At 40.2% G+C, this 17,488-nt stretch overlaps 2 protein-coding genes across 6 annotated transcripts in view; both read left to right on the plus strand.

Moving 5' to 3' along the window:
* The window catches only part of GK5 (glycerol kinase 5), a 23,528-nt gene extending 10,076 nt beyond the window's left edge, over nucleotides 1-13,452 (plus strand). Inside the window, exons 11-16 of one of the 3 annotated variants that reach the window (XM_035335020.1) lie at nucleotides 698-802; nucleotides 2,450-2,535; nucleotides 7,477-7,580; nucleotides 8,899-8,958; nucleotides 10,971-11,104; nucleotides 12,418-13,452. In XM_035335020.1, coding sequence (XP_035190911.1) covers nucleotides 698-802; nucleotides 2,450-2,535; nucleotides 7,477-7,580; nucleotides 8,899-8,958; nucleotides 10,971-11,104; nucleotides 12,418-12,554 — 626 coding nt within the window. In that variant the 3' untranslated portion in view covers nucleotides 12,555-13,452. Of the gene's footprint in view, nucleotides 1-697; nucleotides 803-2,449; nucleotides 2,536-7,476; nucleotides 7,581-8,839; nucleotides 8,959-10,970; nucleotides 11,105-12,417 lie in introns of those variants that run through there. The other 2 variants (XR_004753336.1, XM_035335021.1) reach the window with 2 other exon arrangements.
* A 3,872-nt stretch (nucleotides 13,453-17,324) lies between these two features.
* Nucleotides 17,325-17,488, plus strand: part of TFDP2 (transcription factor Dp-2) — a 53,766-nt gene continuing 53,602 nt past the window's right edge. Inside the window, exon 1 of one of the 3 annotated variants that reach the window (XM_035335023.1) lies at nucleotides 17,325-17,462. The gene's annotated coding sequence lies outside the window, so the exon portion shown is untranslated. Of the gene's footprint in view, nucleotides 17,467-17,488 lie in introns of all 3 variants that reach the window. The other 2 variants (XM_035335034.1, XM_035335026.1) reach the window with 2 other exon arrangements.

Here is a 17,488-nt window from a genome sequence, read left to right on the forward strand (position 1 = left end):
TAACAGGTGGATCCTTTAGTAACAGGTGGATCCTTTAGTAACAGGTGCTTGAAGACTGAATTTATCTTCTTACTAACACATATCAAACACAGAGGTGTTTGTGTTCACACTTTAAGGATGATATCTCTATTTTCTTTTTAAGGCTTCAGCATGGTCTTGGGGAGGGTAAAGGGGAGAACAAATTGTTAGGTTTGTTCTCATTATTGGCTATTTATTTTTTTAAAATGTGGTAGTACCTTCAAAAAGACAGCTGATAGAAAGATTCTGTGCTATATTCTCAAATAAAGCAATAGTGATAGCTTATTTCTGCCTTTCTTCTGAGAGAAAAGCAAAAAAAAAATACAAGGACTTTTCTTTTGCATTATTGTAAAGCCAAAATTATTTGGTAGAGTAAAACAGTAATTTCTTTCTGCAGAAAGCTTTTTTTCCTTTAGTTTCAAGGCTTTCTATATTTGGGTGGTGATTTTTTTAGCTTAACTTGGTTTAATAAAATGTTGTTAAAGTTTTTTGTAATTCAGCCACTAAATTTTAATCAAATTTAATGTATACCACTGTTATTTTTAGCTTAAAATCTGTTAAGGAAATACATTCTTTTTTTATTTAGCTTGATTTATTTTGGGGTTGCTTGCATATGTTTCCCTGGAAGCATTTAAATTTAATTAGGTGTTTTTGGTTTGTTTCATGGAAAATAATAAAGATCTGTATCCACTGATTGGTTGGAAGATTGGGGATGAAGTTGTCTACATAACTGAAGGCTGTATGTCAGACGTTGGCAATGCCATAAAATGGGCTCAGGATATAAGTAAGTAGTTATTTAATTTTGTAGTACGATGAAATACATTACTGCTTTATAGGGTTATCATTATGGTGTTAGGCTTGGTTCTCCATAACTGAAGAAACTATCCTACATGTTTTGGACAGTGGAATATCCATAGTTACTGCAGTCGGTTTTATTGGTGTGTTTACTGCAGATAGTTGAGGCACTGCTATAAATTTTCCATATTCAAACATTGAAACAGATTAATGAAGTAAAATTAATTTCTGTCCTCTTAAAACGCCTCTGATTGGTTTTGTATAACCATTTCCTCTTCAGATTCTGCCTCTCGGGACATCTTATGTATGTACTTTTATGTTCCTGGAACGTCCTCACTTGTTTTCTTCTGAGCATAAATTTTCTTGTATTTTTTTCCTTTTTTTTTAAGCTGGTATCCACTCTTGAACAGAAGTGTTGTAAAGGAGACTTGTTTTAGGCGAGATACTGTTGAGAAGCAGCACAGAAACTGACTATCAATTAAGTCTAGATAGCATGATTGTAAATGCTACTTTCCATTAAAATTTGTTTTAATGCTTTTGAGAGCTCACTAGCTGTACATCTCAGAATTAGTAACAGATTTGAGTCCTATGAACATTATTTTTAAAAGTGAATGGTGTTATGAGTTTGGCACATACAAGAAATGTGTCTTTTGGCTTTGATTATTATGTAATGAAAGGATTTTCACATCAGTTTAATAAATGATTAAAGGAAAATCTAGCCCTCTGGTAGCTGATGTTGAGAACTACTTGTTTATAGGACAGCTCTTCTGAGTGCTCTTTTACACCATTTACCCATTTTCTTAGAAACTTAGTATGCCTTCCTGGGATGCAAAAAAATGAATTAATCTCCCAAATTTTGGATTATCTGAGAAAGGTTTTCCTGAAATATAGCTCACCACAAACTTCCACATTTCTTGAAGTTCTCAACTGTTGGTGCATATGTGCACATACATACACATTTATATGCCCTAAAGGATTGAGTATGACAAAGATTGATCCTCAGGTCTTCATTCAGCATTTGATTAAGCCACTGGTCTTTTGAGAAAACTGCTCATTTCAACATGTGGTTGAGTGCTACAGATAAAAGTATCAGTGCTACATGTGTAAGTTTGCTACCTCAAATTCCATACTACTTATCCCTACTTAATATTATTGGTATGATATTAGGACCTACTGTACTTAGATTTGTGTCAGTCACATGTAAAAGTATTGTAAGTGCTGATAAAATAAGTATTGCAGACTCTCTGTAGTAATTTTGTGCTTAGGCTGGCAGTAAGTGTATTTGCAGGGAAACAAGAAAAATGTGTTAGGTTTTGGAACACTTAAGTTTTTAGCGTACTTAGGGTGCTATTGTTAGCCTTCTCAACTCACATTTATGTCTATTTGACTGGAAAGCTAATGATCTTCTATAGGATGTGAAGATTAAAATGCGTAGCAGTTACGAGAGGATCTTATTCAATTAGTCTTCATCTGAATAGGATTTATGTGACTGATGGACATGAAATACAGAAGTATTGTTTTCCCATAGAACGTGTTTGAGAAGTATTGCAAAAGGAGATAGCCCAACTCTAGCTTTTTGTCCCTTCATGAGATATGAAAAAAACAATACAAACATAAGACCTATGTGTCTTTCCAGATCTTTTCACCAATGTAGATGAAACAGCAGAAATGGCACGGAGTATTGCTGATTCTCAAGGCGTTTGTTTTGTTCCAGGTTTTCAGGTAAACTTACAGTTTTTAATGTGACTAGGAATATATTCTTAATAACTACTCAGTTAAAATTTTAACTTTTATCTTGTTTCGATGTAGTATGTTACATCTTATCACTGCAATTATTCTGTAATAGGTTCTTACTCTCTGTCCCATACCATAACATGTGAGGATCATTGTGATAATAGAATACTTAAACAGTCCTTCCCTTTGCAAGAGAAGAAGCCTACAAAGTAGGAAAATGACTTCCATTTTGCAGGTGGTGACTGATAAACTAACTGACTTGTCCACAGGTGGTGCCTACAGACTGAAACCAAACCCATAGCTTTCCTGCTCAGTGTAGGGCCTTCATTGAGATAATACTTCTAAGCACAGTTCTAAAATAATTTTATTCTGCCTCTTTTCAAGATGTTGGTTGCACTTCAGCATGTACTTAAATATGAGTACGACTGCACGTCCTGGTGTTAGGAAAAGCAAAAAGATAGTAACATTCAGTCATTTCTTGGCTATGCAAGTTTTAATCTAAACTAGTTTTTTTCCATCTGAAATTGGGTTTGTGTTTTGTTGGTATTGTTACTGAGCACAGTTGGTACAGTAAGGAGTTCCTGGCATTCACTCTGCGTTTCAGTTCCCTACATTTTCCAGTAGCTTTTTTCTATTTTAGTCCTTAATTAAGGAGCTTCCTGCAATTACTTGATCCCCTCTGGGTCACAGGTCCTGGGTCCTTTTTATTTGCTTTCTGTTTATGCTAAAGACAACACATCTACCATGTCCATCCTTTCCACCTCTGCTTTGTGACCCCTTTTGAATTTCATTATGGAGGTGAGCTACCATTAGTGCACAGAGGCAGCAAGGGGGGTGATGCTGATGATGCAGTTCAGTCTAGTTTAGAACTGATGGCAATTCCAGTTAATATGTTCCATTAGATGACAAATGGTGGAGCTGGGGAGCTGGCATACTGCCTATTGAGCTGCAGAGCAGTTGCTTCCACTATGGGCTTGACAGTTGGTACTAATAATTTTGTAATTTCTCACCACAAAATATGGCAGAGCTGCAAGTCAGAACTCCTAGGCAAGCCTGCATACAGAACGAGAATAAAGAGGTTTTGCTAATGTAGCATTCCCTGGCTTAGGGACTGCAGAGCCCCTAAAGTTTTTGTCTAGTTGTGCTGCTTTCCTAAGCAATGCGAGATAGCCTGACAAAAATGCTTTCAGCAGCATAACTCTTTCTACATTGTGGGTTTGTCAGCATGAAAAGAGCAGTTTTTCTCCACAAATCATTATTTGTTTTTTAAGCAGTGTGGCTGTTCAGGAGAAACTCCGTGGTGTAGACCTGGTCTCTGCATTGTCTTTTGGATTATTGGCATTATGACCTTTATCGGACAGAGGGCCCAGGCACACTGAAAGGAAAGCTGTGAATGTGCTGTGGGCATTGAGGCATGCCTGTTGTCAGCTGGTTCTTTAATATGTAGACAACTGGTATTTGAACTTCTTGGTTGTCCAAAGGTTAATATCCTACCCAAACAAATAAAGAAATGCCATGAAGCTGAAAACAGTATTATTTTTTTCTCAAAAAAATAAAAATCACCACTGTCTGTTGCTTTCCCTTACAAGTCTTTTAATTCATTGGTTTGAATACATGCATTGGGAATTACGTGGAATGCTTTTGACAGCTTGTCTTTCAGTGTGGTTCCAAAAGGCTTTTGTTTGGTTGGTTTTGATTTTTCATTGGTTTGCCACATTCGGTTTGATCATTCCCAGGGTTAGTGTCTTAGGGAAAAAATTAATTTCTCCTACAGGTAGGCCAGCTACCCTCTCTCAAACACCCTAATCGTTAGCTTTATTTTTAGGTCAATAAAGCTTGGCTATGCTAAGATTCTTCCATTTAGCATTTACTGTGAGTAATTGTGCTCTGAATAAGGAAGTGTTGAGCCGTGACCAATGCCAGTATTTGTAGACAGGAGACCCAAGGTAGGCAAATGCTAGTCTGAAACTTTTTTGAACATGTAATTCTATTCTTTAATTCTATAAAGGTTCTAGAAGTGTTGCTAAAACCTCATTTTTTGTTTTTTGTTTGTTTATTTTGTGGTGTTTTGTTTTTCCCCTTCATTCTTGACACTGACTCCAGAAGGAACCCAACCTAGCTGCTTGATAAACATTGATTCAGTCTTCCTTCTTTCCTAAATCAAATATTCCCACTCCATGTTTAGGACTGTACTTAGAAAATTGAATTAGTTTCTTTTCAACTGTAACACCTAGTAACCACTAATAGCATCATGGTGGTTTTACGCGGGTGGGCGGCCGAGCTCCACCACAACCACTCTCTCACTCCCCCTCCTCAAAGAGAAACGGGGAGAAAATACAGGGAGAAAATATGTCAAGGGTTGAGATAAGGACAAGGAGATCACGCAGTGATTATCGTGATGGGCAAAACAGACTCAGAGTAGGGAGATAGTAAGATTTATTGCCTATTACTAACAAGCTAGAGAAGTGAGAAACAAAAGAGAGAAACCAAAAGCACCTTCCCCCCCATCCACCCTCTTCCACCTCCTCCCCCGAGCGGCACAGGGGAACAGGGGAATGGGGGTTATGGTCAGTCTATAGCGCTTCTTCGCTGCTGCTCCTTCTCGGTCACTCCCGTCCCCTGTGCTGTGGGGTCCCACCCACGGGATGCAGTCCTTGCTGAACTGATCCGGTGTGGGCTGCCCACAGGCAGCAGCTCTTCAAGAACTGCTCCAGATATGGGTCCGTACCACGGGGTCCATCCCTCGGGAGCAAACTGCTCCAACCTGGGTCCCCCACGGGCAGCAGCTCCTGCCAGGTCACCTGCTCCTGCGTGGGCTCCTCTCCACGGGCTGCAGGTCCGGCCCGGAATCTGCTCCGGCAGGGGCCTTCCACAGGCCGCAGTCTCCGTTGGTGCAGGTCCACCTGCTCCACCGTGGTCTCCTCCACGGGCTGCAGCGTGGAACCCTGCTCCGCCATGGTACTCCATGGGCTGCAGGGGGACATCCTGCTTCACCATGGTCCTCACCACAGGCCGCAGGGGACTTCTGCTCCGGCGCCTGGAGCACCTCTCCCCCTCCTTCTTCACTGACCTTGACGCCTGCAAGGCTGTTCCTCACTCCTCTCACTCTCCCAGCTGCTGTGTGGTGCAGTGTTTTTTTTTTTTATTCTTGTGTTAAATCTGCTTTCACAGAGGCGCAAACAACATCACTTATTGGCTCAGCTCTGGTCAGCAGTGGGGCCCTCACCAAACATGGGGCAGCTTCTAGATCCTTCTCACAGAAGCCGCCCCTATGGCCCCCTGCTACCAAAACCTTGCCACATAAACCCACTACAAGCATCCACTAGTACCTTCCTTGCTCTAGTGGGACTTAGCTAGTAGACTCACAGTGAGAGAATCTTTATTGATAGAATAGATTAAATGGTATGAAAAGGGACATGCATAGGGTTTTGTGGTTCTGAAACAGTTACGTGGCTGCTTGGCTTCACTGGCTGGATGCTAGCACAAATGGATTGTATGATAATGTTTCTTAGACCTCAAAATGGTGGCAGTTAGGGAGGGGGTTTATGAAGCCCATATGTTCATTTCCTACACAGAGTGAAACGTTTCCCAATTTATCCATATTAAGGCAAAAAGAACGTGTCTCTTACTGAATTCTGTGATGCTGTGATGCAGCCTGTTGAAAGGGAAGCATCATTGTGGAAGTAGATATGAAACTGAGAGAATATGTGCATTAATCACTTTTATTCTTCAAGAAAAAGTTTTCCAGGTTTAATTTTCTGTGGTTGGTAGTAACAGCAAAAACAGAGCTCTTTGTTCGCCGTATGCACGTATATGTGCAACTTTTTTTTTGATGGCTACTCTTTTTAAATGGATGATTCTGTCAAATCATCACCTTTATGTAGAACGTGAATCCGTGCCTTTTGGTTTGCCCTCTTGTATATGAGAATCTGTGAACTTAAATAATGAATCTTTTTTGTGCTTCTGGGCTGGAAAGGTAGTTCCATTCCTAGAATGGAAAAGTTACTTGTGTACTGGGGGGGAGAGGAGGGGAGAGAATATTTTTTTTGACCAAAAAAGCACATTTTTTTCCTATTTAGGAACCCAGGTTTTTTGGTAGTTGCTGATCATGATCGACTATTTAAGTCATAGTTCAGCATCTATTCTTGGGCAGCTGCATGTGTACCTATCCATACATCATTTTTTTATATGCTAGCATTTTCTTCATTTACTTTGTGTGTCTATGCATTTTATAAGTGTAAAATTCAAACTTCTTTTAAGTATGGTCATAATTGATATGTAGCATTACACCTGGAGAAGATTGTTTCAGATCAAAAATTCCAGTGAAAATAGAACTTAACATTATCACAAAACAGCTCTGGACCAGCAAAGCAATATTTTGTGATAAAGTTCATCAAGGGAGTGAAGGGGTGGAAGGGAGATTCATAAATCAGTCCTCCAGTTGTTCTGCAAAAAAAAAGACAACTTAGTGATCATTAGACTTTTAGGTGGAAACTGTTTATTGGTGTCACTGAAAAGAGACTGTAGTACAAAGCAGTTCAAACGAATAATGATCACTGTCCTTTTCAGTGTTATTTCTTAGAAGTCTGTCTTCAGAAGTTCAGGAGAGTTTACAAAAGAAGTGAAATTTTGCTAGAGAACATCTATATCAGTGTGCCCTGTCCTAGACACTTGTGTACACTGTGTGACTTCTCTTGAAAATTCATACAGATTAACATTACTTAGTAAGTCACTTAAACCTTTTGCTGTTGAAACTAAACTGTTCGCTGAGCTAGTTAATAACACTATACGCTGCTTACATACTCTTTTCAATTTTCTTTTTTCACTATGCTGCCTGTAACTGTCGTAAGTTATTTTTTTTCTTACTATTTCTTTCCCAAAAGCCTACAAACACAGCTCATTGAACTCATTGTGAAATATTTTCCACAGGTTTCTGTGAATGACCCGTATTTATGTGCCTCTTTCATGGGGCTGAAACCTACTACAAGCAGAAACCACCTTGTACGAGCAATACTGGAATCCATAGCTTTCAGGTAACTGCTTAATTGTCTTGCTTGTACTTTCTCACGTTCACTTTTGTTTTAACCAGCAGCATTAAATGGATGCATTGACTTCTGCTGTTTGTAAAATATGAATTGCAGTAATCCATTGCAGTAACATTGAACAGGAATTTTAGATGCTGCTTCTTTTCTTTCCTTGAACACATTATAAATAAACTTATGCATATTTATTAGCTTGGAGTTTGTTATAAAGTTATCACATGGGGCTTCTTAAATTATTTTGTTTTCTGCATGTCCTAAAAAGTATTTTCTGTTGGAAGTTTCTCTTTACCTTCTTAGAAATGTTCTGTCAGAAGCTGTATCCCCCTCCAGCAATGTGGGTTGGAAGCTTTGTATTAGCCAAAGTTTGAATCTTTGGTGTGGTAATAGGACCTTAGATTACCTGTGGTAATAGGCACCTTAGATAGTTTTAAATATGTGAATGGACAAGAACTTCCAGGTCTAACTGTCAGGATTGCAAATATTGCTGGTAGCCCCTGGTATGATCACATCAGTAGCTCACTGTGAAACAAGTTGTTCTGCCTTGCAACCCAGGCAAGCATGCCCTGAACTGAAGGTGAATGTAGTTTGATCCTGGCTTGTGCCTTACTGTGGCCAATTATGGAACACTCGCTGTTCCTTCCGTTTAGCCACCAGCTCTGTGCCTTGTGCATATGAACCGCCTGCAAAGAGGGGGAAAAAAAAAAAAAAGGGTGTCTGGAGGAAGGTGACATTCTGTATTGCTGCAGCAGTCCCTAATGCAGTTTCTTCTTCACTGTTTAAAAAAAACAACCTGAGATGTAGTAATTTCTGAACTGAAGCCTGCATCTTTTGAAAACAAAGTAGAGACCCTTTGTGCATAGATTTTTTTCCCATTAAATGAAATGGTTTCAGAACTGGTCAAACCTAGAGCTTTCAGATGTTCTCTTTAAAGAACAGCGGGATAAACTCCAATCAACACTTCTGTGAGCACGCTTTCCTCACTCTAAACCACTTCTTACATTAGTAATTGCATCTTGTCTGTGAAAACCTATAATCATTTTCAGGTGGGAATAAATGTACCTTCTACAGTGCCTTTGCTATAAAATGTGCTGTGATTTAGCCATACTTGTGCCTTCACAATGATGTATAACAAAATTTCAGTCTATAAAAAAAAAAAAAAACTTATACGTTCTGGAAACTTGTTATCTGTGCAATGGTTTTGACACAACTGAGGCATTTTTTGCCTTGTATTTTATTTTCTAACTATGTAGATACTGGAGACACTGTATGGAATACATAATGCTTATTTAAACTAAATATTTTTTTAAAGAAACAAGCAGCTTTATGATATCATTGTGAAGAAGGTACACATTCCTCTTCAAACTGTTCGGTAAGTTCCGTGTAACTTAAGTTGAAATATGGGAGTTTGATTTAAACAGGTGTGAACTTTAGTATGCATTTTATCTTACTGTGAATGTTCTGCTGCTGAGAAATAGATTGTTACTGAATAAAATGATAATGTAGCTTTAAAAGTGGCACAGAAGGACCATTAATTTAACGATTGGCATTGGTGATTATCAACAGGTGAGTAATGACTTGCTCTAATTTAAAACAAAAAACCAAAGGCAACCAAGTTTGTGCTTGTATGTAGTGTTAGAGTACATACAGGAATGCCTATTACAAAGGTCATTCTACCCTTTGTTACAAAATCCAGTTTTACTGGAATTTTTTTATGTGGGGTCTGTCACAGACTGATCAGTTTTTCAAGACAGTTGAAACTGAATCTATTTGTGAGGTGTACGAGGAAGAATATTTTTACAATTCAACTGTCAAGACATTGGCTTTGTTTCAGTCTTTTGAGAAGCAAATCAAGTTGAGTGAGGTGATTGTGATTCCTAGAATATGCTTTTCACAACCTCTTGAAAAGATTTAACTGAAGTATGTGTTGCTGGAAAACTACTTTGCACGTTTTAGTAGATATTATTGTACAAACCAGTTGCTTTAGAGCCTCAAGCCTCTCCAGGGAAAAGCTTTCTAAAGTTCTTCTTCTGACAAGCAGGGGTCATCATAATACCATGGTCAGGAACAGCAAGGAGAGTGTTTCTGTCCCTTCCTTTCCTCCAGCCCACCAGTGATACTCATGCAAAGGAAGAAATAGACTGGCAGGCATGTAGACAGTTGAGAATTCAGAATTTTGAGTGGTGGAAGACAGGTGCAAGTACAGAGGTAGGGGACGGTAAAAGTTTGGGTGTTACATTGTATACTGGGACAGAGTAGGCCAATGTAAAGAAACAGCCAGGATTGGGGCAGTACTGAAGAGGAAGAGGTGGAAAGTACTGGGATTCCTCATTCCTTATGAGGCTTCTTTTATGTACAAAGTTGCACCCAGAAGTAGAGGAGTCATATGGAGATTACACATTGAAAAATGCAAAGTGTAAAAGTACTGCCTAGGGAGCCTTAGAATTTCAATCTCATTTACATCGTAATGTAAACTTTAAATTGTGTGGCCGTGTTCTGTTTTATTCATTAATAGAAGATTGCTGTTTCATATAGTGACTATAATAGAGTTAGCTAAGATGAGTAGCAATTTAGCTCGTGGATTAAGCATTAGAGGGTAATGACACACTTAATGGCTTTTACAGTTGGGTTGTAAATTTCTCTCCCACTTTTGTCCTCACAACTTTAATATCTACCAATACCTTCTGACTTTTTTGTTTGTTTTTATCCTGTCTTCAGCATACTTACCCTCTGCTGAATGTTAATTTCTGCCTTGGCTAGTATTGTCTATCCTTTGTTTCTCCCTAGCTTTTGCCACCTACAAGCACCTACAAAGTCATCGGTTTCGTTTGTCCTCTATGTCCCTTCTCTTTACTTGTCACAACACCGTCAAGGAAAGCATAGGGAAGGTCTCAGACATCGTGCAGTTAGGAAGGAAGTAAACAAAATAGGTGGAAGCCTTATGCTCATGAAGGCATTTCAGTTTCCTAGTACAAAGATCTACTAGTAATGAAAAAAGCACTTTTACAGGTGTGAGAGCCCTTGCAAAGGGTTTGTTTAATGTAATGGTTTGGACTATTGTCATGTTATGGTGATAATTTTGTAAACCCTACATTGCAACCAGGGTGATGTGTAGTTTTGAGGATAGAGCTCAAAACTTTCAACAATGTGTCTGTTGTGTGTCCCTTTCCTGTCCTCCATCTGACCCCCAATTTAAAGGCATCTTTTTTTTTTTTTTTCTCGGCACCCTGTGCTGGCCTCTAAATTTTCCAAGAAAATGGAAATGTTTGTGCATAACTGATAGATATAGGCATAGGTGTCTGAAATGTTGGCAGGAAGCGTTTGAACTAAGCATGTGGGTTTTTGTTTTTATTTTTTTTTACCTTTTATTCCTCTTTCCTGTAGAGCCGATGGAGGCGTCAGTAATAATAGTTTTGTCATGCAGATGACTTCAGATTTGATTAATAAGAAAATAGAAAAGCCTACAAACACAGATATGTCTAGTCTTGGTGCAGCTTTTCTAGCAGGTCTTGCTTCAGGTATGTATACATTTCTGAAGGTTTTGTTTTCCCCTCGTAACGTATGTGTTTGTAGATAAGGAAAAAGTATCAGGGAAGAAGAAGAAAATGTACAACTTCATATTGTTGTAAAATGCCCCCCAAAGGATTACTTCACCCATTTTTTTAGGAAGCCAAGGTAAGAAGTGTTTGCCCTTCTCTGCATAATCCCTTTTACCCTTGTGGATGTATTCCATGGACCAAAGAAAGCAGGTCATACGTTAACCAAATAAGGACCATATTTGTGTTTTTATCACAACATCCTAATTTGCTAAGTAGCTTTATGCTTGTTTAGTTTTACATAAATGAATAGCAACAGTGAGCTTAATGTGAAATGTATCTGCATGGTTTGCAAGGTTCATTTACATTTAGGAAGATACAGTGCTGGAGAAGAGAGGTGAATCCTGTCTTTGCTCCCTCCCCCTTTCTCGACCCGGGCACTGCGTGTCCCTTTCCATTTTCATACTGCGTGAAGCTGTGCTTGGTGTGGATGGATCATGTGACAAGGAAGCCGCCTTGCTTATGTTGAGCAGTGTCATTCATAGTGGAGCTGTGTCCTATCATCTCTGAACCAAGCCCTTATTCTTCAAGGTTTTCACACAAATATACACAATGGAATTACAAAATAAATTTGGGAGGGGGATAGTGGAAAATCCAGCTTTACTCACAAAGAACTGACATATAATTAACTTGACTTTAAGCTACAAACTGCCAATGGTCTTACTTAATGGAAATATATTTTGTAGGTGTATCTATACTTCTGTAATTGCTGTGATAAGTAAATAACATAACCGTAAGATAAAAAATATATGCTCAGGTAAGATTTATTCATCAGTTAACACTGTAAGAAGGGCCTTGATAGACGAGAATGTTTCAATACCATAAATTAACCTGCATAGGTGGTGACAGTTGTTCTTTGTAATCTACACAATTTTTAAGGCAGTGGGAAAGCAGCTAGTGCTAAGTCTTGGTTTCTGTGGCTCTTCTTCATTTCGAGGGACTTGCAGCTGAAGGCACAGCGTTGATGAAATTTTAGTGAACTTCACTGTACCAGAGCTGTTCCTTGGAAACCATCCCAGTTAAGCAGATGTGCTGTTGTCAGCATTCCAAACAAGTGGAAGGGAATTTCACAATGTAAAAAACATGCTTCCCTCTGAGAAAGTTGTTGGTTGAATAAAGAAAAGCTGTCATGATTTCTTATTGTGTTTCTGGTTTGATCTCTTGGAAATAAATTAAACAACTCAAAAAGAAAACATAGTTGCAGTTGAGTTTGAGAATGAACTTTCTGTTTATAGGACTTTGGACTGACAAAGAACAACTCAAGAAGCTGAGGCGAATAGAAGCAGTTTTTGAGCCCCAGAAGGACTTGGAGGAATACAGACCTGCTATGGATACCTGGATGCACGCAGTGAAACGCTCCCTGCACTGGTAGAAACTGGCATTTTAACCATAGAAGGATTCAAATGTTTTGTTAATATTTATAAAACTTTGTAATTAACAGGACAGTAAAAACTGTAACTGAAATTTGTGATGGTAAATAGAAATGTTACATGGTACTTGAGTAACCTTCCTGCTGCTACATTACTTAGCACTCCATAATGAGCCTTCATATTGTCTTCATGACAGCTGTAGACCAGCTGCAGCATTTGTGTCCCTTCAGTGACCTCCTTTGGGTGGCCCAGCTGCTTGAATCCTATAACCATGCATTAGAGATGGGGAGTTCTTTCCTATGATGTGTTTTCTTCTGAGGAACTCACCTCCCTTCTGATCTTTGAAAGCTTTGATATGTTAACCATCAAGGAGGGGAAAAAGGGACACATACTTCCCCAGGTATTTCTAAGAAAAGTAAAATGAACATTTGGAGGGGAGCTGTGGAATTGGTTGTGTATAAAGATACTTTCATGATAGTAGCCTGTTAGCACATTTTGTTTGACTTTGTAAGGAAGCATTCGACCTAGCGGTGTGATAACATTTTAGTGGTACTTAGGGATCAGCACTAAATTAAGATGAAATACAAAAGCAAATATGCTTTCAGGACTCCATAAAAGATGCATCTCTCCAGGGTTTTTTGTAGCTCATGTTTCCTGTCTATTTGGAGCTATTTTTTTAAAAGTTATTAAAAAAAAATGCATTATCTGGCATGATTATATGAATATGTTAAATATCTGTACAGGTATGCTGTCTGACTTTTTAAAAGAAAACTGTAACATTAGTATTTTCAAGTCCCTCACTTCACTCACTACGTTCTATTATTATTAGATGAAACGGTCAAAAGTCTATTTTTGGAGTTATTAATTTTATACTTTTAAAACAAATTGTAATTAAAGAAATATGTTATTATGCATTTGTTTATCACTAATCTTAAATTATTATAAATTTCTCAGGAGTGTGTGCAAATCAATTTCAGATTGTAAAATCATTAACCATTTTCATTTCAGTTCAAGCTGTAGTCCACAGACTAGAGACTGTAGTTCAAGATTGTAGTCCACAGAAACTGGAGACAAATGGTGCTTACAGATTTACCATTGAAGAGAGAACGAAGAACTGACACTCACTTTTTCTTGTGCTGAAACATAGATGGTCAAATCATACCCCATTTCCTGAGGTTTTCAGTCATCTACCATGAGTTGGTGTACCTACTCTAGCTGCATCCTTCTTCAAGCTAGAGCCCACCTGTCACCATTAGCTTAACTTACCTTTTGTTTTCTTCCTTATCTTTGTTATTTTCTGTCTGAAAGACAGAAGACCTGGGCTACGTCTTGGCGCTTCTGCCCATTCTTTTTTTTTCACCTGGATGTCCCTGAAGTTGATAGAGGCCATGGATCAACATGACAACCCATAATGCAGCCTCCAGTCTTGGGAGCACACATACAAGTTGTCTTCATCTCCTTGAAGAGACTTGCATTTATTCTAATTATGGGTTCTGAGGGTATACAGGCTATGGTTATTGAAGGTAAGATAATTCTGCTTACAAGCATTTCTTTCCTCAAGCTAAGGCACTATTAAACTGAGCTTTACTGCGAGCTCCATGTTGGCCCAGCCTGTATCCACTTGACAATTCTCAAAAGGCATCCAGGGAGTCCTTCCCACTACCCAGATCTTCTAATGTGGCAGATGTATGCAGTCCAGGTGCTTGGTTCCTCTTTAGATACTTGGAATTTTTCTTTTTGGCCAATGACACAGATATACAGATGCCAAAGCTCAAATATAAAAGTCTTTTGATGAGGTTCCCTCCACTGCTCTTTCTGCTGTAAGGCAAGAACCTGGAGTTACAGAATATGTGGAACACTTGCTGTGCTTCTGCGCCCATGTTCAGCTTCTGAATTTGTGTGATCTCAACCTCACTGCTAAAGAAAATGCTCGTTACTGGCAAGAAGGTTCTACTAAAACCAAACACAAGAATTTCAGTCTGGCATTGTTAGCAGAAGATTGTGGCCTTGGATGTAGTTATTTTGTGCGTTATTCTCACTGAAGGAGTTTAGTTTTATCAGTGTCTGCCTAAAGAATAATGTCTACATATTACCCTCTTGATGAAATCTCCTTGACTTCTGTTCATTGTTGTAGTTTTGTGTTTATGCTGGGCTTTGTTCCCAAATAGAGATCTAATGGGAACTGAATCTGATTCTGTCCAAACCATTCCCCTGAAAACAGTTATCTGTGTGCCTTGCACTGCACCTTTTCCTGGTGGTGGTTTTCATCCTAGCCATAGCACAGCTAGAAGGATAGAAGATGACCCTAGGATAGAAGATGACCCTAGGTATTATATAGTCCTGTTCTCTGGACGCTGATGAAGCTGCCTTTGGAGATTGTAGCATCTGCTACAGCGTGTGATGTGTAGCTGCCCAAAGTCCGAACAGGCTAATAGACACCACATCTTGAAGAACTTTGGTTACTGACCAATAAGCATCTTTTGTTTATCTGTTATAAAAAAATAAATATATCTTCTCAGGAAATTTTTAATGTACTGATATTTTAAAGTGGTACCTGTTGATCAATTGTGTTTGAAATGGGCTTTAAGTGGTTAGGCATACTTTTACCAGCACTTTGCTGTCTCAGTGTTTGTTAATATTGTCACGTAGAAGGGCACTGAGAGCACTGTGTAAACTCATTCATACCAACTTTTGTTTAAAATATGACAGATTTTACATCTGCTCTTTCATTTTCACTTCAGATTTTGCCTTGGGGGGGGTATTCATCAGTTTGAAAAGAATATGCAATTTTACACTTGCTACCAGCTAAGTTTGATAGTAAATGTAATAATACAATAAAATAAAAATATTGCTAATTTTTATCATTTTAAGAGATGCACCATATTGAGACTGCAAATGTTTTACTTAGGATTGGGCAGTGATGCACCTCATCGGTCCTGTGAAGATCAGGAATTGAGTTGAGAGATGTGTTAATCATCTCTGCCTTCACGGATGCGCATGGTGCTGATGGTAGGTAGGCTGGCCAAACTGGGATGAAAGTATCATTCATGATGATATATAATCCCATCATTTATTGGAATCGTAGAATATCCCACGTTGGAACAGACCCAGAAGGATCGAGCCCAGCTCCTGATATGTGGGACTACATGGCATGAAATGCCCCTCTAACGTTGGTGGGATCTCAGAGCTATTGGATTAATCATGCAAGTAGAAAGGGAAGAGAGAACAATCTTCAAATAGTTGAAAATACTGTTTTGAGCAGACAGTATGAATTTTCATACAAAACTAAGAAAAGTCAGCTATGTTTAAAATCTTAATGTAATGAGCTTTGCCGAGGTTTCTGAGTACTTTTTTTCAGAGTACTTTTTTTAAGCAGTGTTTTCTTCTCTATTGGAGCAGCTAATTTTATGAAACATTAATTCAGTCACTCATTCCTGTTTTCAGCGAGAGCACTTATACTTGCTCCACTGTCAGACAAAGGAAAAAATAAAGGAGTTGCCATTTCAGTCTGCTGCCTGCTTTTTGTTATGGCTTCTATAGCAAGATCCTTCAACTAGTCCCGCTATATTCAGGATCAGGGAACAGCTCAGAGAATTGCCATTTGAACAGCAGTCTTGTGGAAAAGTTAAGAACCGTTTCTTTGTCAATCAGTGGGGCAGGGAATATGCTGTTCTTTTGGTGGTGTGGTTTTTTGTTTTTTTTTTCTCGCTCACTGTTCTGATCCAGAAAGTACAGACCAAGTTGTTGTTCCCTCTTCAAACAGGTATGTCGGTACTGCCTGACCCAGAAGCCGGGCAGCATTTTAGTTTAAGGTTTTACAGGGAGAGGGGGCAAGTTCAACCAGCTCATCAGGAGAAAAACTGGGGCTCTGGGGGTGTTTTGGGTGAGCGTAGGTGATCGCAGCAGAGGTTATGGGCTGCCAAGAAAGAAACAAAACTAGCCAACAGTGGAAAACACCGTCTTGTGAAGGGGGGATGATTTGAAAAGGCTACGACTAGCCCGAAGGGAGCAAGGTGTCCTACAGCTGTGAGACCACAGCCCATTTCAGGAGAGCAACCTCACAACTTGTGCAGCGCAGGCTTTACCTTCAGAAGTTGCCAAGGGCCTGCCTCTGCGTGCCTAAGAAACCCATTCCAACATGTATTTCAATGTAAACCTCATTCGGGGATTGAGTGTGGGATTTGTGTAAATCATGAAAGAGTGCGTTGGTTTAGAATCTTACACTCGTACGACGCTCAGTCTCTTCCAAACGCAGTGTTGTTTCGGTGGCTTCCACCTCAATTACGTGTCTACAGTGAGCAGTCTCCTTCTGCAGGTTGTTAAAAGCCCCTGTAAGCTCCAGCTGGGGCCTTCCTTCTTTCTGCTTTCCTTAGTGGTTAAAAGCCTCTTTTTCACGTTTGTCACCAGCTCCGGTACGTGCCTTCAGGGGCTTCTTGCAGGAAAGTAACCCCAGTGCACTGAGAAGAGGTGGCTGAAGGGTGTCTTTTTGCGGAGTTTGAGGTATTTCATAGAGGATGAAAAGAAACCGACCTCCCCCCCCCCCGTCAGCCCCCGTGCTGAGGTCTCAGGTGTGAGCAGGCCCCAGGCCGCGGGCACCTCGCGGCTGCCGGGCGCTTTGCCTGGGGCCGCCCCCGGGGCAGGGCCGCTTTCAGCGCCCGGTGCGGGGGCGAGCCCCCGGGGCCGCCCCGCCGCTGAGGGGAGCGGGAGGCCCCGCCCCCCTCCCCCCGCCTCGCCGCGGATTGGCGGCCGCCGTGTGTACACACACCAGGTGCGGCCAATGGTGGGCGGCGGCCGCTCGACCTCACGCGGGGCGGCGGCCAATGGGAGCGGCCGCTCGCCAGACGCCGCCAAGCTTGTGCGGGGGAGAAGAAGGAGCCGGGCAGAGCGCGGCGCGGCGGCGGCGCCAGGCGGCGAGTGGGGGCCGGGCGCGGGGGGG

Source organism: Oxyura jamaicensis, chromosome 9, assembly GCF_011077185.1.
Source record: "Oxyura jamaicensis isolate SHBP4307 breed ruddy duck chromosome 9, BPBGC_Ojam_1.0, whole genome shotgun sequence".
Classification (NCBI taxonomy): Eukaryota; Metazoa; Chordata; class Aves; order Anseriformes; family Anatidae; genus Oxyura; species Oxyura jamaicensis.